We start from the raw sequence: 25284 nt of genomic DNA, 5'->3' as shown, positions 1-25284 counted from the left end.
CTTGTATCTAATTTATATTTTTGTAACTTTTTTGAAAAAAAAAATCAATAAATTTATATTTTTGACAAAATTTTGAGTTATGTGACAAGTGTCCCTCGGATTCTACGTGGCTCAATTACTGAATTTTGTTAGTAGAGTTCACAAATCACAAGTCAGATGAAAGGTGTAAGCAATATTCAAGCATATCTGACTCTTTCGCAACCGAAAGGGCATGGCAGGAGAGGGATAAATAAAGAGCTTCTGGGATTGACTAGTGCCACATAAAATAATTTAAAATTAAACAACAAATGAAGAAGTTATTTTATTATATATTTAATTATTTAGGCGCATTTTCTTATTGCATGCCAACGCCTTAGTTGGATTTCTCAAAATAATAAAATAATTTTATGAAGGGTTTCTTTTTGAACGTTGTCTAAAGATAAAAATCATGGAATTGACTCAAGGTCTACGGAACAGGAAAATCCTTTCAATTTTTTTTTTTTTTTTTTTTTTTTTTTTTGGAAAAACATAGTTTGCTTAGCACTGCTTCTGAGTTCTGACCTTACCACCACTTTTTTCCGAGACCAAATCTCCTGCATCTCTGGGGACAGGAAATTCCTGCCCCCTAAAGTCATTGCCGGATAGATCCGAAGTGGCTTTTAATATTTAAATATTTGATCTCGGGTTTACTCCAGACTCATCTGACAGTGACTCTAGAAGCACGAATTTTCTGCAACCTGGAGATAGGTGATCTGATTTCTTTTACCCTTTTGATATTATCATTTCTGGGAGCATATGTGATGTTTTGGATGCAGCGCATGAAAGTGGCAATCTGTGATGTATTTCCTTAAAAAGTCATTTGCAATGATCCATATTTAAATATCTTCGATTGGACATGAAATTATCTTCATATTTCATAAATTTTGATAAACTAATTGTATAAGGCTAACAATGTGTTAGTTAAATCATGTTGTGGTAGTTGCTCTTGTAAGCTGTTTTGTCAACTTTTTTTGTCCCAAGGAGCAATTTTGTCATAGTTAACATTTATTTAATTTAAAGGAACATGATTCAAATCCCATGCTACTTATAAGTTGTTTTCTCTAGATTTTGGTACTTGTTAAAATCCAGTAAAAGTTTACAACTAGATAACTTGCTATTGGACTTTGAGGATTATATACAAGAAATATCAAAGATGAATAAATGGCCATGGTCTCTAATTGTAGCCCAAAGCCCATGTTAATATCAAACGAAGGCCCTTCTGATAATTGTAGCCCAAACCTCAATGCACACCATGTGTTCGACAAAATTCCCCGGTTTTTTTCTTTTTCTTTTTCTTTTCTGAAGACAGCAAACCGCAAAACTTACCCTCTTATAAACCTCCAAGAAATGACTAACAACATTGAATCATCACGCCCAAATTCATACTGAACTTAGAAGTAATTAACATGATTCAGCATGAACCATACACCTTCTGGTACTCGCCAACTTCAGTTCTCTCAATTCCTCCAAAATTTTCAATCATACCCCTCTCACTTACCAAGCCATGATCAAGAGATTATGTCGATCTTTTGAACTAGATACGGACCAGCACCTGTTAGTGTTACGGAAAATGAGGCTAGAAAAGGTACCATGTAGAGAAGAAATTATGATTACACTTATAATTAAAAGCATATTCTCAAGCAGGTTGTGTGATGTAACCGTACCGTTGGGGTATATAATCACCTTTCTGATCCATTGCTTAAAGAGAACAGATTTAGCATGATAAGCCCACTGTATAGCGACATGAAGAGAGATGGCGTCGAACCGAATGTTTACACTTATAACATCTTGATCAAGGTCTAATGTAAAAACAACTGTATTAAGGCAGCACAGAAGCTTCTGGAAAGTGCAAAGTGCAAACTTATCATAACTAACCCTGATTGTGTTTTGTACTTTGTAGTTCACATCATGGGATTTGTGAATATTGCCAAACAAATAGCCCCAATAGATATATATCATACAATATAGGTAAGAGAAAAAAGGAAAAGAGTACTCAAATTATAAACTACTTTCGAATTATGTACAAAAACACACACGTCAAAAGATGGACTCGAATGCCCGATGAGCCATCTCAATAAATACATTTACATTATGAAAATGAAAATTGAGGCATTCCCTAATTGGAACGGCTAGCTCCTTGCCCTGCATTAGGATCTGATATCTCATGGTGGCCTCAAATGCAGCTGTCATAGCATCACCCTGTAACATACAATTTGAGATAAACCAGTGTTAGCCATTAGATAAACTACTGATCTAAATTAAGTAAGATTGTTTTCAGAATGCCTGATGACTTACACATAGCCCATGTGAAATCCTCTCTTGGTAGTTTGTTTGGCCTGTTTTTTTTATATGATTTTCTTTTAAAATCACAGTATTTTTTAAGGTCCAGAAGCCTTCTGGATCAATAGATTTTTCTATGTATCTAAAAAATTAGTAAACAATTCTAAAAAATGTAAAATATGGTCACCAAGCACATTTTATTAAGGAGATCATGCTGAAGGGTTCCGCTCGACTGTTTGGACTTTGAAAACAGAGATATAGGCTTAAAGTAAAAAATTCCCTTCACAACTCACCATATATAGCCAACCTCTAGTTACAAAAGTTCTGTTTTGGAAAAGAGCTGAGAAACTTACTAGACTAACTGCTTCGTTGGTTGCTAATGCCGGGCTTATAAGAAATGCATGCCTCATATGAATCAACTCCAAAGCCTTGTAGGCTATAGCGGCAGCTGGCATATTCTTTTCTTGTTCACACTGAGAAGCACAATACCTATTTATTTATAAAGAAATAGAAATATATTAGTTTTCATACAAAAGATTTTATGTGCATGCATGCTACAGAATCCTTTCAAAAATGTCCAAAATAAAACTAGCCATCTATATATTCTTCCAATCTAACTGGAGGTACAGATTCACAAGACATTTTTCTTGTTTTGTAGAGTCATAGACTCATAGGTGAAACTTTGTATTGTTAATAAATGAATACACTGGAAAAATGTGAAGGGGGTATTTTTGATGAAGCATGCGCAGGAGGAAGCACCAAAGCACAATATTAGAGATTTTGCAAATTCAAACAATGCACTTACGGCTACACAAAGAAGATCAAAATTCTCTCATATATGTGACAACAATTTAAGCCTATTACAAAAAGGTAAAATGGTCTTACTTGCAGAGCATTGCGGTATCCGAGTAAAGCCGCACAGCAGCCTTATTGTTCTCACCCTGCTCGTTCTCCCAGAGAGAAGCAACCTGTAAGAACTTGAGCACTGCCTCCAAATATAGTAGCGTACTTAGAGGCTTCTCACCTTTCCTCTGCAATCAAGCAAAACCAACTGGTTAACTTCAGTGCAAGAAGTGTGCTATGAATCACCAAAATAACACAAGGCAAGGCAGTGGACATAAATGCAGGGGTTAAGATAGTACTAACTGATAGGTATATAAATAAATTTGCCAAATCAGCAAAAGAGTATCACAGAAAATAAAATGCAACAATAATTAATATGGAACTCCCAATAAGAGAGTTCAAATTAACCTTGAGGCGATCAGCTCTGTGCTTGAAATCGCGGGCCTCGTTCAAGAGTAAGAAAGATTCCTCAGACTCATTCGCCTTGGGGACCTCAGTGGAGTCACCTATCTTCCCTTTCTCCTGTCTCTCAAGAACACAGGAAGAACCTGTACTCGTCGGAATCTGGTGGGTCACTGACATGCTGGACCTCGTCTCCTCCTTAATGGTTTTATTCCCATCGGAGTCTGTGCCTTTCTCCCTCAATGAATCATCTATGAGTTTTCTTCTCTTCTGGTACTGATCTGACGCCAAATCAGAAATTCTTCTTTTGTGAGGGTAATGCATTGGCCTGCTGCCTGCCTGAGACTGAGAGTGGATGTACGGGTTATTGCAACTCTTACATTGCTTATCATGTCTTTTGGGAAAGTAAACAGTGGTTGCTTAAGAAACAATGTAAATGAGGAATGAGGAATGGAACAACAGAGAATTCTTGCGCTGGTTCAATCAATAGAGATTTCTCAATTCTTTTTATTACCAATTTGTTGTTACCTTTAGTTGAGGTCAATACAGGCTATGCTATTTCAATTTTCATAATATAATTCATAATATTTGTAAAAAAAAAATGCATGCTTTAACTCTGTAATTTCCATAATATATAGAAACATGCTATGCTATTTCAATTTTCATCGCGACTGGAAAAGAAAGAACAAAGAAACGATTACAGAGCAAAACAAAAACATTTACATCTAATACTCTAATAGCCTTACCTCCAGATTTTGAGTAGGAGATTCTGCAGGTGCCACTCTGGCAACCTGGGAAGAGCAGCAGGTGCTTTGGTGCAGTTTCATGTCAGGAGATGAATTGGGATGCAGCTCCTCCTTTGTACTTGTTAGAACAGCACCAGCCTCTATCAACTCTGTCTTTTTTTCAGGCTTTTTAATTTTGATCCTAATAATATTCCTCCGAACTGACGACGAGGCCAAGCGTGGTGGTGACATGGTTTGTATTTGTTGTACAGAACTCAGATGTGAAATCAAGATCCTCTCTGCAGTTTACAAAAATGAATGGCAAAATATGATCTATTAGAGAATTGATTTGTAGTTGAGAAAGAAGCATGCAGGAGTGTATTTAAAATCCAACAGAAATGTATTATTGGAAAGTGTCTATTTCAAGTTTTCAACCTCTAAAAATAGAAAATTCAGCCCCGCTCTATGAACCATTTTAGAAATCTTGCCTTTTTTAACTTATAGGCTTAGCCTGGCTAATTCCAATTTAATCAATATTAATAGAAGAATCATCATAAGCACTCTAAAAAAAGATCTAGCGGTTAATAGCTCATATATTTTTAGATAATTACTAACCGAGAGCACCCTGAAAAAGAAAGTAATTAAAAAAGAAATAGTAGAATAAAAAAAGGGCATAGTTTTAATTTCAGAATTAAATTAGTGTAAATAAATGTAGACAGTTCAAATGCACTCTAAATAAATGCGTTCAATTAGTTTAATTTTTTTGTTTAGTTGGTAGTATAGTAGACTCGGTTAATTAAGATTAATCGATAATAAAACATAAAAGTCCTGCAAATATATATAAAAAATAACTTTAGATTATAAATCTTAATATATATATCACCTTGATTGACTGACTGAGAAATTTGATAGAGAACATTAGATGTTCTGTTTTAGAAGTGACGCAGTGAGAGAAACATATTTATTTAGCAATTGCAACGACTCATTAAAATGTAATCAAAATAAATAGGATTAAATAGATACATTTTCTCATTTTCTTTACTTATATAATTAGTGAATTAAATTTAATATAATTCAAGAATCGTTTGGTCACAGACAAATGTTGATAAAATGAATCTTTAATGACTAATAATAGTTTATTTTGATATGAAATAGATTATTCAAAAGTCAATCTAATAAGACTTTAACCCTGCTCTTTTTTGTCCTCTGACAAGATATCTTTTGATGTTTTGGATGCGGCGCATGAAAGTGGCAATATATCTGTGATGTTTTGCATTGGTCGATATTTAAATATCTTCGATTAAACATGAAATGATCTTCATATTTCATAAAATTTGATAAACTAATATATAAGGCTAACAATGTCTTATTTAAATCATATTGTGGTAGTTGATCTTGTAAGTTGCTTTATCTATTTTTTTTTTTTCCCTAGGAGCAATCTTGTCAAAGTCAACATTTATTTAATTTAAAGGAACATGATTCAAATCCCATGTTACTTGTAAGCTGTTTTCTCGATAACTTGGTACTTGTTAATATCCAGTAAAAATTTATAACTAGATAATGTCATCGAGGTTAACATGCTATTGGACTTGGAAGCATTATATATAAGAAACAGAAAATTATCAAAGATGAATAAATGGCCATGATCTATAATTGTAGCCCAAAGTCCATGTTAATATCAAACGAAGGCCCTTCTGATAAAAAAAACCCATAAAAAGAGGTTGATACCAGCTCAATGCACACCATGTGTTCGACAAAATTCCCCCCTTTTTTTTCCTGAAGACAGCAAACTGCAAAACTGACCATCTTATAAACCACCAAGAAATGGCTAACAACATTGAATCATCACGCCCAAATTCATACTGAACTTGAAGTAAGGCAGCACAGAAGCTTCTGGAAAGCGCAAAGTGCAAACTTATCACAACCAACCCTGATTGTATTTTGTACTTTGTAGTTCACTTCTGCGATTTGTGAATATTGCCAAACAAATAGCCCCAATAGATATATATCATACAATATAAGTAAGAGAAAAAAAGAGTACTCAAATTATGTAAATATCAACTACTTTCAAATTATGTACAAAAACATCACACGTCAAAAGATGGACTCGAATGCCCGATGAGCCATCTCAATAAATACATTTACATTATGAAAATGAAAATTGAGGCATTCCCTAATTGGAATGGCTAGTTCCTTGCCCTGCATTATGATCTGATATCTCATTGTGGCCTCCAATGCAGTTGTCATACAATTTCAGATAAAAGCAGTGTTAGCCATTAGATAAACTACTAATCTAAATTAAGTAAGATTGTTTTTAGAATGCCTGTCGCCTTACACATTTCCCTTGTGAAATCCTTTCTTGGTAATTTGTTTGGCTTTTTTATTACAAGTTTATCTTTAAAAATCACAGTTTTCTAAGGTCCACAAGCTTCTCAATCAATGGATTTTTCTACCTATCTAATAAATTAGTAAAAAATTCTAAAAAATGAAATTAAGCAGTAGTTGCTTAAGAAACAATGTAAATAAGGAATGAGGAATGGGACAACACAGAATTCTTGCGCTGGTTCAATCAATAGAGATTTCTCAATTCGTTTTATTACAAATTTGTTGTTGTCTCTAGCTGAGGCCAAACCAGGCTATGTTATTTCAATATCCATAATATAATTCATAGTATTTGTAAGAAAAACAAAATGCATGCTTTAACTCTGTATTTTCCATAATATATAGAAACAGGCTATGCTAGCTATGTCAATTTTCATTGACAGGAAAAGAAAGAACAAAGAAATGATTATAGAGCAAAACAAAACATTTAAATATAAATATAATAGTCTTACCTCCAGATTTCGAGTAGAAGAGCAGCAGGTGCTTTGGTGCGGTTTCCTGTCAGGAGATGAATTGAGATGCAGCTCCTCCTTTGTACTTGTTAGAACAGCACCAGCCTCCATCAACTCCGTCTTTTTTTCAGCCTTTTTAATTTTGATCCTAATAATATTCCTCCGAACTGACGACGAGGCCAAGCGTGGAGGTGACATGGTTTGCATTTATTGTACAGAACTCAGATGTGAAATCAAGATCCTCTCTGCAGTTTACAAAATGAATGGCAAAATATGATCTATTAGAGAATTGATTTGTAGTTGAGAAAGAAGCATGCTGGTGTGTATTTAAAAGCCAACAGACATGTAATATTGTAAAGTGTCTATTTCAAGTTTCCAACCCCTAAAATAGAAATTCAGCCCTGTTCTATGAACCATTTTAGAAATCATGCCTTTTTTAACTTATGGGCTTAGCTTGGCTAATTCCAATTTAATCAATATTAATAGAAGAATCATCATAAGCACTCTAAAAAAGATCTAGGATTTAATAGCTCATATATTTTTAGATAGTTACTAACCGAGAGCGCCCTAAAAAAGAAAGTAAAAAAGAAATAGTAGAATAAACAAAAAAGGCATAGCTTTAATTTCAGAATTAAATTAGTGTAAATAAATGTGTATAAAAACTGAGTGCTGATGATTAAATACCATGGAGCGTTAAATTAGTGTAAATTAATGTAGACAGTTCAAATGCATTCTAAATAAATGCGTTAAATTAGTTTTTTTTTTTTTGTTTAGTTGGTAGTAGTAGACTCGGTTAATTAAGATTAATCGATAATAAAGTATAAAAATCATGAAAATATATATAATAATAACTTTAATTATAAATCTTAATATATATATATATAGAGAGAGAGAGAGAAGTTTGATATTGGACATAAGATGTTCTGTTTTAGGCCAAATCTAACAGTAAGTTAATTTAGGCCAAATTTCTCTGCATAAGTTAATCTAAGCCAAATCTAACAATAGAGCCTCAGTTAAGCACTAATTTGCAAACAATACTCAAACTAAACCATAAGTTTAGGCCAAATCAAACAAAACTATATGCAAGACATGCTTTCCAGACAAACAATATATTTAACAAATAAATATATAATATTCAAGTAAAATTTTGTGTGGCACCATGTTCTATTATTATAGATATTACCTACTGATAAACCATTGACTCAAACAATCTCCTTTGCCATGTCAGCCATTTGAGAGCACTCTATAGGAAAAAAAAAAGATTTAATTAGTCCTGAAAATAAAACATATTGTTACGGAAAAATTGTCTTACTGCATAAACATGCTTTGCTCCAGATTTTGCACAAAAAATAGAGGATACCTGTACCAGCACCTACAGCTGTTGAAGAAGATTAGTGCAGCTCGCTGCTGTCTGTCCTGTAAAGAGATCTTTTGTTCAGCATCAAGCTTCGGGACAAGTTCTTTGATCTTCTCATTGCAGTGGTTACTCGTGTCAACTTTTGAAACCACAAGCCCAAGGAACCCAGTTCGCATTGTCAGCCGGGCACCTTCGGGTTTGCCGGCAGCTTTGGATTCAGCAAAGACAGCCTCTACGTGTGCCAACTTCTTTTTGTAGCCTTCAAGGCTGTTGTATATTTTGTTTGCCCGATTATAAATAGAGGGAGAGATATAATTAGGCAACTCATTCTCTGATATTTCTGTTAGCCTTTTTTTTTGTAGTTCTTCCTTGAATATATTAATCACTCAACCGAACTGGACCAGTATATTCTGTGATACATGCAGGTAAGGTACCAGCTAAAATGAATAAGTAACGAAAATCTGACCTGCTATTGTTGGTAAAAGACTAGTGAATTCAGTAACAGTGCCATAATGGTACAATTTAATAACAGCTTTGGAAGGGTAATTACACATCTTTAAAGCCCTCTTCAAGCTACAAAAATCTGATAGAGTTGTAGTATAACTTGCAGACAACAAAACCCTGGATTCTGAGTTAAAGACACCAACTGACTCGTTTTCTGCACCATACCCAATCCAGTGTAATAAACACTAAAACCCCCAAATCCCCTACATCTTGTGTCCTCAAATCACACTCAAATACTCAACAAGGCATTAACAACACCTTTGTAAACCCAATTGCAGAAGAAACTAACCGAATTGGTATTGAACATGATGAAATCAACATCCCCAAAGCAACAACACCTTTGTTCCTTTTGTCTCGGCTTATCGCCAGCTGCCGACAAGTACACCGACGCGTTTCTCTCGTCAAGGCGATGCCAAAGGTGATTTCCCCGTAGTACGCCGTGGCCGGGAACTCTGGCGCCACCGCGAAGAAGCCGGCCAGTGACGAACCCTAGCCTCCATCATACCCGCACGAGATTTGAACCGATCGCAGGGGGAGGCGGGGGTCTAGGGTTTCGGTCGGGAGGCGGGCGTACCGTACCCTTTGCGCGAGCGCAGGCGGGGTGAGGGGAGACGGAACTCGCGGGCAATTTTTGGGGGGTCTGGTGCGCGTAACCTTTTTATTTTTAACCAATACTTTCTGCCGGTGCTCGTGCAGTGAGATAACATAATCTTGTACTAGAAGTTTTTTTATTTAGAAATTCAATAAAAAGATTATCAAAAATGATAAAGTATTTTTATTTTTCAATTCCATAGAAGGATAAGAAACATTAATTTGCGTTCACTTTAAATAGAGATTTAAAAATTTACTAAAGAAAATATGAAATAAAAAATACACCACCGATTCTATGATCTACTGTCCGATTTACGAACCTCTGTGTTAACTCCACTGATCCTATGATCTATTGATGTTGGATTAATTTTGATATTGTACTGTTTTTAACTTTTAAGAGTTTAAAGTAAAAATTTCATCTTGAATAGATTTAAGAGCCTTCAAGTATCGAGCCTCTACTGAAATTCTTAAGAAAAATAAATACTAGTGGGGTTTGTCACAAAAAAACAGCTCGTCTTTCATTTAATAATATAGCAAACTGATGCCTCAGAGTCAGAGCACGTATTTCATTTAATAATGTAGCGAACTTTACAAAGCACAGACTATATAATCAAATTTTTTAGTTTGCTATTTTTTCAGTTCACAGGCATCTGTACTAGATGGCTTGTTTCTTTGTTTTGAAATTGATTTTTAGAGCATTATTTTTTACAGTAAAACAATGAACGATATGACATTATGACTACTTGACAGCTTTTTCATTTTTTTACTGTTCTTGTTCAAAATTATTATGTAAAATGGAATGGAAAGAAAAGTTCATCGTCTATTTATCTATAACTTAGTTCATTTAAGACGAAAACTAAATTGTTTATTTGAACAACTAATTAATTTGTATAAGATAAAGTATTGCGTGTATTTTGTGTATATAGTAACATCAATTAAATTGTATCTATAAGGTTTAAATATTTCCTAAAAAAATATAAAGTTTAAATAAAAAGTATGTTACTTTCATTTTTATGGTCATTTCTAGTATTTCAGTTTAGCATTTTTGTCAGGTTAAAATAATCTCGACTATTTATTTGTAAATATATTTTTAAGAGACTGAATGCTAGTTATTTTAGTTTTCAAAAATAATATTTAAAAATAAAAGCTCAGGTCTTTATTCTCTATTGTTTCTTATCCTTCTATGAAATCGAAAAATAAAAATACTTTATCATTTTTGATAATCTTTGTATTGAATTTCTAAAAACAAAAATTTCTTGCACAAGATGTCGTATTGCCAATATTTTATGCTGGTAAAATTATGAGGTAATTTCTGCAAGTCTTCTTGGCATGAGCTTAATTCCTTGTAATATCGTTCTAATAAACCAATTCTTGATCATCTAGAACAATGAAATTAAAATGTTGAACTTGATATGTTACAGGTTTTATTAATGTACGATTGTGACAAAACTTATTAAAATATTATTATTAATGAAAATTGAGTTTTAAATATGTATGTAATAAACAGTTACATATTTGTATTACAGTTTGATTAGTTATTTTTATCTTTTATTTTTCCCAATTTTTAATGTGATAAATTTTAAGGTATTTTACCAAAATGTTTGAAGAGGAGTAGCCGAGTAGGTATACCCATGTGTGGATTATTTGACTACAATTCATATCGTATGTAATAAATCAAATTTTAAATTATTTTATGAAGAATTCGAACTGTTTGTTTTAAATTGATATGAATTTTCAAGTTATTCTATAATTTTTTTAATAAAATAAATTGACCCGAATTAATCCGACGATATAAATTCTAAACTAGCTAAATTAATCGGATAAGGGAAATGAAACTGAAGAGACCAAATGCTGTGAATGCAAGATATTTTGGTCTTCTTTGTTTTTTTCCTTTCAATTCAAATTCCAAGCCCTCTGTTATAAATCCACTGGACCAAATGCGGTTATTTAGGACTGAGTAGTGGGTCCCTACAGAAATCAATGGGTTTTGTCCAACTGTAAAAGCACTCGGTTCCTTGCTTCAGAGAACTGTTACGGAATTGGTTTCAGAGAATCTGCAACAGAAGATCCGAACTCTTAAAAAGTGTTGGGGAGAGAGAAAATAAATTAAAACTTAAGACTTGGTTGTGGAGTAAGAAGTGTAGTAAACCCCTTACTCTACGTTTAAGGAGTCAAACGAATAGTAAAATTGATGGAGTGAGGTTTGAATTAAACCGGTGTAACTTACTTCATCTAGAGATGTGATTTAGCTTACTCCACTAAATATGATTAACTTACTCCGGTTTGACTTGAAGTAAGCAATTTACTCCGGCTTAAAGTTACTCCACAATCAAACATGATCTAAAAGTAGGGGTGTCAATGGCACCCTTTTATCCGTTTACCCGACCCGTACCGTATTCGATAAGATGGGTATGGGTAAGATTTTTTTTTCGTAAACTTATCAGGTACGGGTAAAGATTTTTTTTCGTTATCAAAACGGGTAAGGGTACGGGTAGAGCCTATTTCGTACCCGTTACCCGATCGGGTAATTATATAAAAAAATTGTATATATTATATATCTTAATGAGCATTGAATTACTATCCCTCTCCAACAGTCCAACTGGCAACTACTCTTAATCTTAGAAAATAAAATTTATTAAATTTTCTAAGTTGAACAATTGACCATTTATATAACTGTGTTAAACATAATCACCGTTAAAGTACTTGAATAATTGATCATCTTGCTTTTATTTGCATACCTGATTTTTTAATTCAAGAACAGAGATATTTTTTTTTAAAATTTGTGTTTTGATAAAAATCAATATAGTTAGAATTAATTTTCATATTAGTAGTGTGATTATATATGTGACAAATAAATGTGTCTTAGTGTTTTATTTAATAAATAATAAAAATAATTATTATACAAGTATTAACTGTTATTTACCCGCTACCGTTTCGTTATCCGACAACTATAACGGGTAAGGGTAGGGTACGGGTAAGGCAATTTGTAACGGGTAAGGGTAGGGTACGGGTAAGGATAATTTATGACGGGTACGGATATGAAAATGCTTCCACCCGACCCTTACCGTACCCATTGACACCCCTATCTAAAAGGGTATATCTGGAAACAAGATATTGGAATGTATCTTCTCCATTTCGAGCAAAGAAGAGACATCCTTACTAATGCATTCTATTTCTCTCTGGTCTCGAAGCAAAACTACAGGAAATTTAGTATTATTAATCGATTAATTACTTATTTAAGTAAAACCGAGATGTTAAATATCAAGGATCTGGTTAATCTCATCCCAAATCACCCAAAAAAAAAATTTATTTATTTTATGGTATTTAGTTTGGTTAAAAAATGTTAAAAATTTGGCTCAGACTGCTCAATCTTTTGTTTCTTCCAATAATTCAAATCTTTGTATATGAAAGGTCAAACCTTTTTTTTTTCAAATAAAGAAAGGTCAAAATTATTTATATGACTGTCATTGGACCCCTAGACTTTAAATAAAATTGAATTTACGTTCTTTAAAATTTCAGGCTCGGACATAAATTTGTTATAATTTTGAAGATAACAAAATACTTCTACAATTATTCTTTAGGTATGCTTTTAAAAAACTTTGGACATGCCACAAGTTAAATGAAATTTCTCAACAACCAAATCATTATTCAAAATAAAAAATTTAACAATTCCAAAAAAAAAAAAAACACCTTCAATTATTCTTTTATTTGTACAAAGGTTTATCCGCATCATGTATCAATGTACCACCACAACATGATAAAATGATAGTACGGCGGTTTAATTTTTTTACAGGAACTTTTTTGAGGTGCCAACAGTTAAAAAATGGCATTTCCAGGAACTTTTTTATAAACCATAATTAAAAAGAAAAAATTTATCAAACCAACATGATTATTTTTTTTTTTACAAAAGCCATAAGAACCGAAATTCTATTTTGGTCCCGAATTTTTTTTTTGAGACCGAAATGGCATTTCAGTCCCTAATGATTTCACATTTTTTTATGAAAAAATGGTGTAGCCGTTGGTATAATACCTTGGACCGAAATGTCATTTCAGTTCACTGTTTTTCTAGCTGGAACCGAATTGGCATTTCGGTCCCATGTATTTTTTTTTCCCTTTTCTGGGAATCTGTTTCGGCTCAGTTTCGACCTGAAACAATTCCCGTTTAGGTCAGGAACTCTCAGTTTAGGTTTTTCTATTGCCGCGGATCTGGAAAAATGTGAAATCACTAGGGACCGAAATATCATTTCGGTTAAAAAAAAAAAAATTAAGGACCGCAATAGCATTTCTGTTCTTATGATTTTTGAAAAAAAAAATCATTTTGGTTCGATAAAATCTCTTTTTAATTATGGTTTATAAAAAAAAAAATCCCATTTCCAGCTGGCTTCCTTTTAAGGGGAAGATATCTTCTCCTTTTTATCCAGACGCGTCGATCAGGTTGTGTACCGTTAGCACAGAAACATCACATGGACAGATCCGTTTACGGTTACGAGTACGGAAGTAGATATCCTGTACACCTTTTCTCTGCTTTGCTTTTCTTTGTTTTGAATCCAAAATTACGGATAAGAGTATTGAGTATCCCATCATCCCATGCATGATTTGCAATGGACAACGGACGCATCCAAACCGTCTGATTGAATTTGAAGGCTCAAGTAGTCTTTTGAGATGCTGTCCGTACGGTTTCAAGTCCTTTTTATAAGATGTGCTAAGCGGGATGGAATCATAAAATTCAGAATAAGGAGACTTGATGGATAAATTTATGATGCCACGATAAACAGTACCAACTTTTATATAATTTTTATTAGCAATCAACCAATTAACTTTTCATTTATGATGCCACGATAAACAGAAATAGTTAACATGAAATTTTGTAATGATAAACAAAAACAATTAAACTTATAATATAATACATTTGGCTTTTTGAGAAATAAGCAGTTTTATTTATTTACTATGTATTTTAGAACAGATCCATTATTTGCGCTGAAAATATTATTTGTCAGAATATATTTTTTGTGACAATCACCGAATAAAATTGCATATGATAAACAAAATTTAACACATATATAGGGTCATGAAATTTGTGAATATGTGGGGATTGACCTCCAAAGCCTGTTCGTTCAAGGTAAGACCCACATAGGACAAGTTCTTATAATTATTTTTCAGATGGTGATATCCATTCAAACTGTATATTTGAAATGTATACAAGTGCCAACCTTTTTTTTTTTTTTTCAATAAAGAAAGGTCAAAATTATTTATATGACTGTCACTGGAGCCCTATACTTCAAATAAAATTGAATTTACGTTCTTTAAAACCCTGCCCTCAAACAAAAACATAAAAAATTGATCTACCGATTGGATTCGAAACAAAATCCCACTAGCATTCATCAAACATCTACTCCAACTGTTGTGATTTGTGACAAATATTTTTAATAAAAATCCATTATGCTTCTTTAATATAAATGTAAGTATATCACGAAACATAAAATACACTACATGAGTGAAATACGGACCATAGAATCAAAATTTTATAATAATGTAGCGAGCTTTATACAGAGCACGGACCATAGAATCAAAATTTTCCGTTCACAGGCATCTGTACTGGAGTGCGTATCCTCTGAGATATCTCAACTTTTGCATGACCAACGTGTCCAGTGCCTATTCGGGAGTGATGTAGGGGCCAGTATTATGTGCTTTGAGATGCGTGTAGAACGCATTTAAACGGTTGAGATTTTCCAAAAAGTCATGCAAAGTTTGAGATATCTCAGAGGATACGAATTCTCTGTACTGTACTAGATGTCTAGATGAGTCCGCATCGTCTGCATTAACTCAAAAGAGCATCTTTTGAGTTAATAGATATAGGCCGTCTGATTGTAAATGGAGTCCATCCGGCACCCGCCTAAAACATAGGGGTCATCAATATTAGTGCGGATTTAATTTGCACGAATTTTAAAGCTGATCGGACGGTCCATATGTATTAACTCAAAAGATTCCGTTTTGAGTTAACGCAGAGGATACGAATTCTGTCTAGATGGCGTGTTTTTTTGTAAAGTGGAATGGAAAGTGGTAATGGCGTGTTTACTGTACTCGCGAACTTTTATTACTTGGCAGCATTTTCATTTTTTTTTTGTTCTTGTTCAAAATTAGGATGTAAAGTGGAATGGAAGGAAAAGTTTATCGTCTATTTATCTATAGGTTAGTTCATTTAAAACGAAAAATAAATTGTTTATTTGAACAACCAATTAATTTGTATAAGACAAAGTATTGTTTGTATTTTGTTTATATAGTACCATCAATTAAATTGTATCTATAAGATTTAAATATTTTCTAAAAAAAAAAAAATTAAATAAAGAAATAAATTCAAAATGGAATCATATCATTTAATATAAAAAATAAGATATTATTCTTAATTAGCAACACATTAATTTCTCACATAATTTAGTATACAGAAGAAATAGACAAATTAACCGAGATTGGACTATCTGAATCCAATCTCAGAACTAAGCTCGGACTTGAAAATCTGATCTCGGATTTGGGATGGGATGTGTCAAATGTGATCCCTTCTAAAAATAACTTAATTTTTTTTTTTATTTAACACTTGTTATGTTGTTCTAAAATTCGCAATCAAAGTTAAGTGATAAACAATTACTATAAATTTTTAATAATAAGTAACTAATAATTTGATTAGCAATCTCCTATTCTTCATATCCACAAACAAGAGAGAATAAAGACCTGAGTTTTTATATTTAAATATTATCTTTGAAAACTAAAATAACCAGCATTTAGCCTCTTAAAAAAATATTTATAAATAAATAGTCGAGATTATTTTAGCCTGACAAAAATACTAAACTGAAATACTAGAAATTACAAAAAAAAAGAAAGTAACACACTTTTTATTTAAACCTTATATTTATGGAATTGTTCCATAGAAGAATCGGCTGCAACAATTTATGGATAAATATATTGCTTGATTGTAAGATGAAAGATGAAAGATACAAAAATTGCATTCTTAAATTGCGATTCCATAAATATAAACAAGACTAATTATTCTATATGAAACGCATTACATTTTTTCCTGATATGTAAGTAAACAAGCTAACCATTCTAAAAAATAGATCCATTCACGTCTATCTTCTAAATTTACACAATAAGTTCTAGCTAATAAAATGATGTAATTATGCAAAAAGGTTGTCCATTCTAAAAGATAGATCCATTCCAAAAATAGATCCATTCCCGTCTATCTTTATTTCGTTGTCCATTCTCGTCTATCTTCTAAATTTAGATCCATTCTAAAAAATTTAGATCCATTTTTTCCTGATGTAATTATGCAAAAAGGTTGTCCATTCTAAAAAATAGATCCATTCCCGTCTATCTTCTAAATTTATGTGAAGTCACATTGTAACATTTTTTTGGTGTTTGTTATTAACTTTATTTCGTTGCTTGACATGTAAAAGTTGTTGAATACTTACAGATATGATTACTGTGAACTGAGCAAATTAGAAAACGTATCATTCTTTATTTTTTCAAAATTTAGTCTAAAGTTTTGATGTTTTCGTTTTACTATCTAATATTTTTAATTATAATGGATTAGTTTTGCTAGTACCTAGTTATTTATACTTAGTTTTTATGATAATAACGCTAATTCATATAAAATTCAAGTTTAATGTACATATAAAAATACATATCGTGGCATCGCACTAGACTAACAATTACATGAGAATTGAAATACTGAGTCTGATGTCTCGCGTAATTTGATCTGTATAACTAAATATATTATTTTTGGTTTTTTTACAAGATATAAGGTGATCAATGCTATACAAATTAACATCAAATATAAGTTCATATAATTTACTATCTCCAAGTATAAACGGAAACATACAAACTAAAAAATTTAAAGCTGGGGCTAGATTCCAACATTGAGCATGCTCAGAATATATATACAGATTTTTTTTTTGTTTCTGATGCATTGTGAGATCTTTTCTTCAATACAAAACAATAAATTTAAGAATATTTCATATCGAAAAAAATAGAAGGACTTATATACATTATTTTCTAAAGTATTGTTAACAAATATCAAACAACAACTTATAATTTTTGACAGTCTGCATTTAAACAAAAAAGAAAATTTGAAAAATTCATAGAAATTCTATGTATCCAAGAGTTTTAAAAAGTTGCATATAAAATTCATAGAGAGAATACTCAGGCTAGAAGGAGCAGGAGGAAGAGAAGGCGGAGGAGGAGCTCCGGTACAAGTGCCGAGCCCAGAAATACATAATCTTTTTTGTAAGTATATATGCGTGCTTCCAGGGCGGCTAATTGAACAGGACAGCCCGTTCTATGTCCAGTAAAAAGCCCGTTCGATGTCCAGTGAACAGACCATTGGAGCAGCCCGTTTGAGCGCTATTAGGTCACGCGACTCCCGCCTCTTCATCGATCTTTCCCCTACCCCTCTCTCTCTCCTCTCTCTCTGCACATTGCCTCTCTTCACCGTCTCTCTCACACTCTCGATCCGATTTTTGGTTCTAGGAGGTGCCACCTCTCATCATAGAGGCGCGCCTCTCTCCTCTCTCCCAACGACCTTGGCGCCGACCTCTCTTCCTGTCCCTTTCCTTGCTCCTCTCCATTATTGGTAAGCTAAATTGCGAGTGTGTGTTTCCTTTTGAGAAATCCCATAGTTATAAAATTTCTTAGCATTGCTCAGAATAGAAATTGACATGTAGTTCTTCTAATCCATGGTTTCTGGTAAAATATACTGAAGGGTTGTAGTACCAAAAGGGTGTTCTATGCTTCCTCCATATTTTTTCCCCTCTCTGTTATCTGAAATTGGATTTCTGATAAGAAAGGTTGGCATCTGAAATATGATCTCTATTTTTTTTTTTTCTTTATGAATTGCGCATTTGATGATATATTAGTTGTATGTTCAAATGATCAATTAGACACTCGTACCTATTACAGCTTTGGATCCATCTATAGTTGGTTACCTTTTCTATTTAAGTCAAAGTTGTTATAACTTTATAATACTAGACTTCTCAGGTACAATGGACATGAGATAGATGAACTAAACTTGACAACTTGCTCATGTAGGGGCACGTAGATGGCACATGTGAGATTGTAAAATTCTCTCCGGGTCACAATTTGCACGGATCCAGATATTCTTCGTTTGGTTGTGCTAAAATTGAGGTTATCACCAAACCCATTTTCTTATTTGGTCTTTTCAATACAGCACATCTATTAATTTCTTATTTGGAGATTCATATCAAAGTTATAATTTGGTTGATAAATAAATTACTCTGATTACTTTGAGATTCAATTTATTAGTTTCATATCACATTTGTTACTGTAGAACAATCACTAATTAGTTTCCTACATAAGCAAATATGAAATCGTAATGGTCTTTCTAAACACATTTAGGCTGTACATTTGTGTTGCTCTAATTTGTTCAATTTGATTAAAGCCCCAAATTTTCCTGTTATATTTGGTTGAAACCTTTCGTCAGTTTGATATACTCTAAATGTTCTCAAACTGTTATCGATTGATTGTATTTAGTTTCCTTTCTTGTGATTTATTTCTGTGATCTGGTATTTCATTAATTACATTTAAAAATCACGTGCCTTGATTTGATTCAAAGATTACTCTTGTGCTGATCTATTAGTAATAAGCCTTATTGTCCATACGCTAGCTTGATTGGTTGTCCATTGTTCAGCCCGGTTTGATCAAATAGGCCTGTTCCGAATAGAACTCAGTTATGGACCGGACTCAGTTATGAACATTACCGAACGGGCCGATCATGAACATAAACTCTTTTATTTTGGGCCGAACATGAACAGGACCTGTTCTATTTAATTTTTAACTGGACCAAGTATGAACAGGGGGCCCGTCCATTAGCAGGCCTATCATAAATAGGTACTGGTACAATGCTTGTGGTACAACATGAATACTCATTTTTTCTGATTATGGTAACTCAAAATTGTGGTAATCGGATCCCTCCTCTTGATATATATACATATAGAGAGACAAAAATGTCTATAAATTAAACATTTCAAAGTTGTTGTGTTCAAATAATAAAATTATGTGTTAAATTCTCCACCCTGAAGAATCAATCGGCAATTTAATTTTTACTTTTTTTAGTAATAAACTAGTAATAATTTCAAAAATTAGGTAATGTTCAAATTGATTTGGACATATTTTATTTAAAATCGAGTCTAAATCATCTAATATGTATTAAGATTCTTACAAACATATATAAAACTTAATAAATTTAATTGATAATGTAAATTTAAACCGAATTTTGATATGAAGCGGACCATTTACGTCTAACTTTGAATAAGAAATAATATTTAGATTTATATTTTGGTTTTCACTTGCAAGGGACAAATTACAAGTTTAGCGGATACAGTAAGAGTAGTTTCCGGATCCGCTCAAGTAATCACATTCGCACCAAAATTGAACCCTTATTATACCTTCATAGGGTTTATGCTTGAGAGCGGCACGCCTCCACAACTTCGTCCCTCTCTCTCGCTCGCACGCTCTCGCTCTACCCTTCCGTAAGCCGGTGTTTATCTTTTTACCGCGTAGTTCAAGATGACTCGTAGCCTAAAAAACCCCAAGAAGCTTAAGAGGAAAAACAAGGTATTTATCATTCTACTATATTTCCTGTTAGTTTCGTTTTACCGGAAAAACCGCCTTCTTTTACTAATTACTCTGTCCTGTGTTTATTTTGATTTCAGGCTTCAAAAAAAGAGGAAGCTTCAACATCTTCCCCTGTGCCCTCTGCACCTGCCAAGGTTAAGTACCACTTCTCATTTCATCCTTATTGAGATGTATATTCTTATACCAAAAGTGCCCAATAAAAACTAAATGTTTGCCTGAAGTGGACCAAAAGCTACAATAATTATTGCTACATCCATGAACTAACTATTTTTTTCCTTCATAGTTTGGTTATGTGGTTTTGCAATTGGAGAGTACAAATGGGAATTAGAGGTGAAAATAGTACTGAAATAGTTGAAAATAATATAACTGGAGAATAATATATTGACTTTTTTTGAAACATTGGTTAGTGGTTTTTGAGAAATAGCAGATGAAGCTTTAATTTACTACTTCCTTTTCTGATAAAAAAATTGCACATAGTTTTATAACAGGATGGCTAAGGGCAGAAGTTCTACATCAAAGAGTTATTTTGGTGATATTATTCTTTTTTTATTTTAAATTATCTTAATATGTAAAAACTTATCAGTGTATTTATATCGTGAACTTAGGTATGGCAACCTGGTGTAGATGAAATGGAGGAGGGAGAAGAACTTCAATTTGATCCATCAGCATATAATTATCTGCGTGGATTCAATATTGGATGGCCTTGTTTAAGGTAATTCCGTAATTGTTTGCATAAGTTCAATTCTTTTGTTTCCTTTGAAGTGATAAGTTTGTTTTCTTAGTGCTTATTTTTTCTTTTGATTTTTGATAGTTTTGATGTGGTGCAAGATTCTCTTGGACTAGTTCGTACCGAATTCCCCCACACTCTATATGGAGTTGCAGGAACACAGGTCAGGTTTGTTGCACAGTGGAAAACTGAAAATGTGGTCAGCACCGGTATATACCAGTTCATAGCCTGACTGTTGCAGCATGTGCCAGTACCGCCAAGGACAATTCAACTTCAGTTTAACTTAATTTTGCTCCTTCCAATTTAACTCAATCCAATCCCAGTATTGTTTTTAACCTGCTGCTGTTTGATGCACTTAAATGTTAATTAGCATTCAACTGTATTCGGCCTCATGTTAACTCAAGACATCCCAGTTAAAGACATAAAGCCAATCCAGATCCAATTTGTCTTAAAATCTATTTAAAGCATTTCAACTTTGCTTTTTATTTTTTGTTGTATAGGCCGACCAACAATCTGCGAATTACATTGGCATTTTCAAACTTTCCAAGATAACTGGGAGAAAACGTGATTTGCTCCCTTCTTCTAAGAATAATGACGAGGAAATGGAGGATGATGATAGTAGTAGCAGTGATGAAGAGGATGACATAGCTGATGCAGCCGGTGGCAATGCACCTGTTCTACAGGTACCCTGTCCTTTTTCATATATATTTCCCAATACACCCGTCCTTATGACAACTTGGAATATTTAAATTGAATATATATTTATGATTGCTCAAAAGGTTCACTTATTGCATCTAGGATGAGTATTCTAAGTTAATAGCACTTTATATTTACTAGTTTGATTCATGATGAGCATTCTATTATGAAACTAGATCAAGAGGGTAGCTCATCAAGGATGTATGAACCGCATAAGGTCAATGACTCAAAAGCCCCATATTTGCGCCACTTGGGGTGATACAGGCTTTGTACAGGTACTTTCTTTTCCCCTCTGTAATATCCAATTGAACAAGGTCATCCCATTTTGACATGATAGCTCTTTTCCGAGTAGCTTTTCTACTGGGTTGACCGACAGTATCTATAAGGGTCTTCTTGACATTTGTATTTTTTCTGAAATCAACACTTAAATGTTCTGTTCTTGGAGCCTTATAAATGTAATCAGACAATACAAGGCCACAGCTAACACTACCCTAGCAGAGTTGCAGAATCAACCCCTCCCCTTCGCACCCCACACACACACAGAGGAGAGGGAAAAAAGGTGCTACAGGAACAGTTTGATATGTATTGATTCAATCATACAGTTCTATTCGTGATATGCTTTATAATGATGATTAGGTGTGGGATTTTAGCGCACATCTGAATTCCCTAGCTGAATCCGATGCACCAACCGATAGAGATGATACCATACACCAGCAGACACCTATCTTTAAATTTGGGGGGCATAAAGATGAAGGTTATGCAATTGATTGGAGCCCTGTTGTTCCTGGCCGACTTGTTTCTGGTATACTTTACAAAATATTTTGTTATTTCAATAGAAGTTTTATACTTTTACTCTTTTTCATTCATTTGTTATTAATTTTTATTATACTCAAGATTATTGGTGGCTTGAAGTTTTATTTAACTGTGAAACTGTCTTGTATTTTTTATGATGCTTGGAAACTCCTGTTGGATAAAGCCAAAAAAAGATTATAGTGCCAAAAGAAAAGAAATAATCTTTGCAGAACAGACATTGAAAATTGCATGTTATTGTTGTGAGTACTAATGCAGTACGGTCCATTCTGATAGGCGATTGTAACAAATGCATATATCTGTGGGAGCCCACAGGTGATTCGTGGAAAGTGGATTCTACCCCTTTCATTGGTCATGGTGCAAGTGTGGAAGATTTACAGGTACTTTTTGGTAACGTTATGTATTCTTTTAGCTATTTTCATTGTTATTCTACATCCTTGTTTCCTATGTAAGTAGCTGCATATGGCCTTTTAAGGATGCTGGAAAGTAGACTAAAAAAGGAGGCTATAGTTGAAAGAATTGCTGAATTGATTCTTTTTTCCCCAGTGGAGTCCTACAGAAGCGAACATTTTTGCATCATCTTCTGTGGACGGAAAAGTTGCAATATGGGATACAAGGGAAGGCAAAAGGCCAAAATTTATTTTTAAGGCTCATGATGCTGATGTCAATGTTATATCATGGAACAGGTATGTGACCTGCTACACATTTTTGTGTTCTTTACTTGTTGGCTAATTTGCTCATTTGAGATCTAAAATATGTTCTCGCTCATGTTACATATTTGAAATCTAATTTTTTATAACTGTGCATTCATCCTCACAGGCTGGCAAGCTGTATGATTGCCTCTGGCAGTGATGATGGTACTTTCTCCATCCGTGATCTTCGCCAAATCAAGGTACAAAATTTTATGTCTGTTTCTTTGTCGTGTGATTTAGTGAAGACTTGCTAAGTGTACATTTTGATACAGTTAGACATTTTACATTCTGCCTAGATTTGGGTTGCTCAATGGGGTAACTGCATGTCTTGTGCTTTTTTTAGCTGTGAGGGAAGTATACTTCTGGTCAATTGGTGATAGGACATGTTGAATATGTGAATCATCTGCGGACCTAATTGTATTTCATACAAGTTCTGATATGGAATTGGTATTTAATTCAGTCAGCTTAAAGAGTTAAAATACTTAAGAAGCATCTTTGATGTCAGAGTTCATTGATTTAGTTCAAGTTGTCTGATACCATCCTATTCATTGGTTTATCGGTCTTGAAGGATGATTCACTAGTGGCGCATTTTAAGTATCATAAGGAGCCAATCACATCTGTGGAATGGAGCCCACATGAAGCATCTACCTTGGCTGTTTCGTCGGCTGACCATCAACTGACGTAAGCACTCCTATCAATTGCTTTTTTGAAACATGTCACTTGTATGTCTCTTTCATTTTCACACAATTCACACAATTTCATAATCTGTATATGTGTAGGATATGGGACTTGTCGCTAGAAAGGGACGAAGAAGAGGAGGCTGAGTTTAAAGCCAAGGTAAAGGAGCAAGTCAATGCACCTGAAGATTTGCCACCCCAGCTCCTCTTTGTTCACCAGGTACTAATATCGTGTATTTGTCAATGTTGAAGAATTACCAAGTTTGAGTTGTTCCACATAAAAATGTAGTTGAGATATGATACTATTGAGGAGAGTTGTAATGCAACCTGATACATACTCTGTGTGTGTAAACCAAATGTTGTGATTGCCCTATACTGAAAACATGCCTTTATTTCTATGATGGGCCATTGTTGACTGAATCTAATGAATGCGCACATGTTGGGTACATGGGTCAGGCTCTGGTCTGGAATTTTTTTTAATTTTTATAACAGGTGATAACATCTAGCTGGTCATAGACTTTTCTTGGTTGCTTGGTGTTTGCTTTTTATTTGTATTCTTTTCGTAATAAATTGAAGCATTGAACATTTTGAATAGCTTAATACTTCCAATGAAGATACATATGAGAAAGGTTTTTAATCATTCAAGATAAAATGCCCGACTCAATAATTTCCCCACATTACTTTTAGATGGAAAATGCTGATTGCACCTGTGTAATTTCTGCTCTTGATTTTATTGTTCTTTGCTGTATTCAGGGTCAGAAAGATTTGAAAGAACTGCACTGGCATCCACAGATACCAGGAATGATAATATCAACAGCAGCGGATGGATTTAATGTGCTAATGCCTACCAATATTGATGTCACGCTTCCCTCTGCCCCTTCATGAGTATAAATTCTGGGGTTGTTAGAGAAGTAACCAATGCAAATGTACCTATCCATGTTTATGTTTGGTGACGCGGTGTCAGTTTTGTTGTTATGCAACACCTTTTTATTTGGTTAAGTGTTTATTATCAGATATCTGAATGGTGCAGAATTTTTTAGATCAACTGATTTTCTACCTATTTAAAAAAATAGTAAACAATTTCCAAAAAATATAAAATTTGGTCTCCAAACACGTTAATATAGAGAACAAGATGAACGGTTCGGATCGACCGTTTGAATTTTGAAAATTAAAATTTTGAGCCGTAGCACCGTAGTCCTCTATGCAACCCATAGCACCTTAGCCTTACCCTATATATGTCATATTGCCAACATTTTACGGGTAATTTCTGCAAGTCTTCTTGGCATGAGCTTAATTAATTGTAATATCGTTCTAATAAACCAATTCTTGACCATTTAGAACAATGAAATTATAATGTTGAACTTGATATGTTACAGGTTTTATTAATGTACGATCGATATGATTGTGACAAAACTTATTTAAATATTATTATTAATGAAAATTGAGTTTTAAATATATGTATGTAATAAACAGTTACATATTTG

The 25284-nt window shown here is 33.5% G+C and overlaps 3 protein-coding genes across 7 annotated transcripts; 1 reads left to right on the top strand and 2 right to left on the bottom strand.

Moving 5' to 3' along the window:
- Positions 1 to 1662: 1662 nt before the first annotated feature.
- LOC144554781 (uncharacterized) lies at positions 1663 to 4885 on the bottom strand. 3 transcript variants are annotated; one of them, XM_078303125.1, is made up of 6 exons: positions 4290 to 4879; positions 3550 to 3888; positions 3184 to 3329; positions 2652 to 2787; positions 2051 to 2217; positions 1663 to 1888 (listed from the first exon to the last, which is right to left on the bottom strand). In XM_078303125.1, exons 1-5 carry the CDS (start codon positions 4518 to 4520, stop codon positions 2056 to 2058), a joined length of 1014 nt encoding a protein of 337 aa, XP_078159251.1. In that variant the 5' UTR covers positions 4521 to 4879; the 3' UTR covers positions 1663 to 1888; positions 2051 to 2055. The 3 variants fall into 3 exon arrangements, with proteins under 3 accessions (XP_078159251.1, XP_078159252.1, XP_078159253.1); XM_078303126.1 differs by lacking the exon at positions 1663 to 1888 and adding an exon at positions 2493 to 2578 and having other exon boundaries at positions 2064 to 2217; positions 2661 to 2787; positions 4290 to 4885; XM_078303127.1 differs by lacking the exons at positions 1663 to 1888; positions 2652 to 2787 and having other exon boundaries at positions 2064 to 2217; positions 4290 to 4884.
- A 1405-nt stretch (positions 4886 to 6290) lies between these two features.
- Positions 6291 to 9636, bottom strand: LOC144554782 (CSC1-like protein ERD4). Of its 3 annotated transcripts, XM_078303129.1 has the most exons (4): positions 9253 to 9636; positions 8463 to 8726; positions 8286 to 8345; positions 6291 to 7347 (listed from the first exon to the last, which is right to left on the bottom strand). In XM_078303129.1, the coding sequence occupies exons 1-3, from the start codon at positions 9282 to 9284 to the stop codon at positions 8327 to 8329; spliced, it is 315 nt and encodes a 104-aa protein (XP_078159255.1). In that variant the 5' UTR covers positions 9285 to 9636; the 3' UTR covers positions 6291 to 7347; positions 8286 to 8326. The 3 variants fall into 3 exon arrangements, 2 of the variants coding, with proteins under 2 accessions (XP_078159255.1, XP_078159254.1); XM_078303128.1 differs by lacking the exon at positions 8286 to 8345; XR_013511743.1 differs by lacking the exon at positions 6291 to 7347 and having other exon boundaries at positions 7365 to 8345; positions 8415 to 8474; positions 9222 to 9636.
- A 10291-nt stretch (positions 9637 to 19927) lies between these two features.
- LOC144554184 (protein HEAT STRESS TOLERANT DWD 1-like) lies at positions 19928 to 24813 on the top strand. Its single transcript, XM_078302472.1, has 13 exons — positions 19928 to 20177; positions 20276 to 20332; positions 20804 to 20910; positions 21010 to 21088; positions 21426 to 21608; positions 21798 to 21896; positions 22258 to 22423; positions 22708 to 22811; positions 22978 to 23117; positions 23251 to 23323; positions 23692 to 23804; positions 23903 to 24020; positions 24554 to 24813. Exons 1-13 carry the CDS (start codon positions 20130 to 20132, stop codon positions 24683 to 24685), a joined length of 1419 nt encoding a protein of 472 aa, XP_078158598.1. The 5' UTR covers positions 19928 to 20129; the 3' UTR covers positions 24686 to 24813.
- Positions 24814 to 25284: the final 471 nt, after the last annotated feature.

This window comes from Carex rostrata, chromosome 5 (assembly GCF_964058835.1).
Source record: "Carex rostrata chromosome 5, lpCarRost1.2, whole genome shotgun sequence".
In the NCBI taxonomy this organism is placed as follows: domain Eukaryota; kingdom Viridiplantae; phylum Streptophyta; class Magnoliopsida; order Poales; family Cyperaceae; genus Carex; species Carex rostrata.
This window is presented reverse-complemented; position numbering and strand designations above follow the sequence as displayed.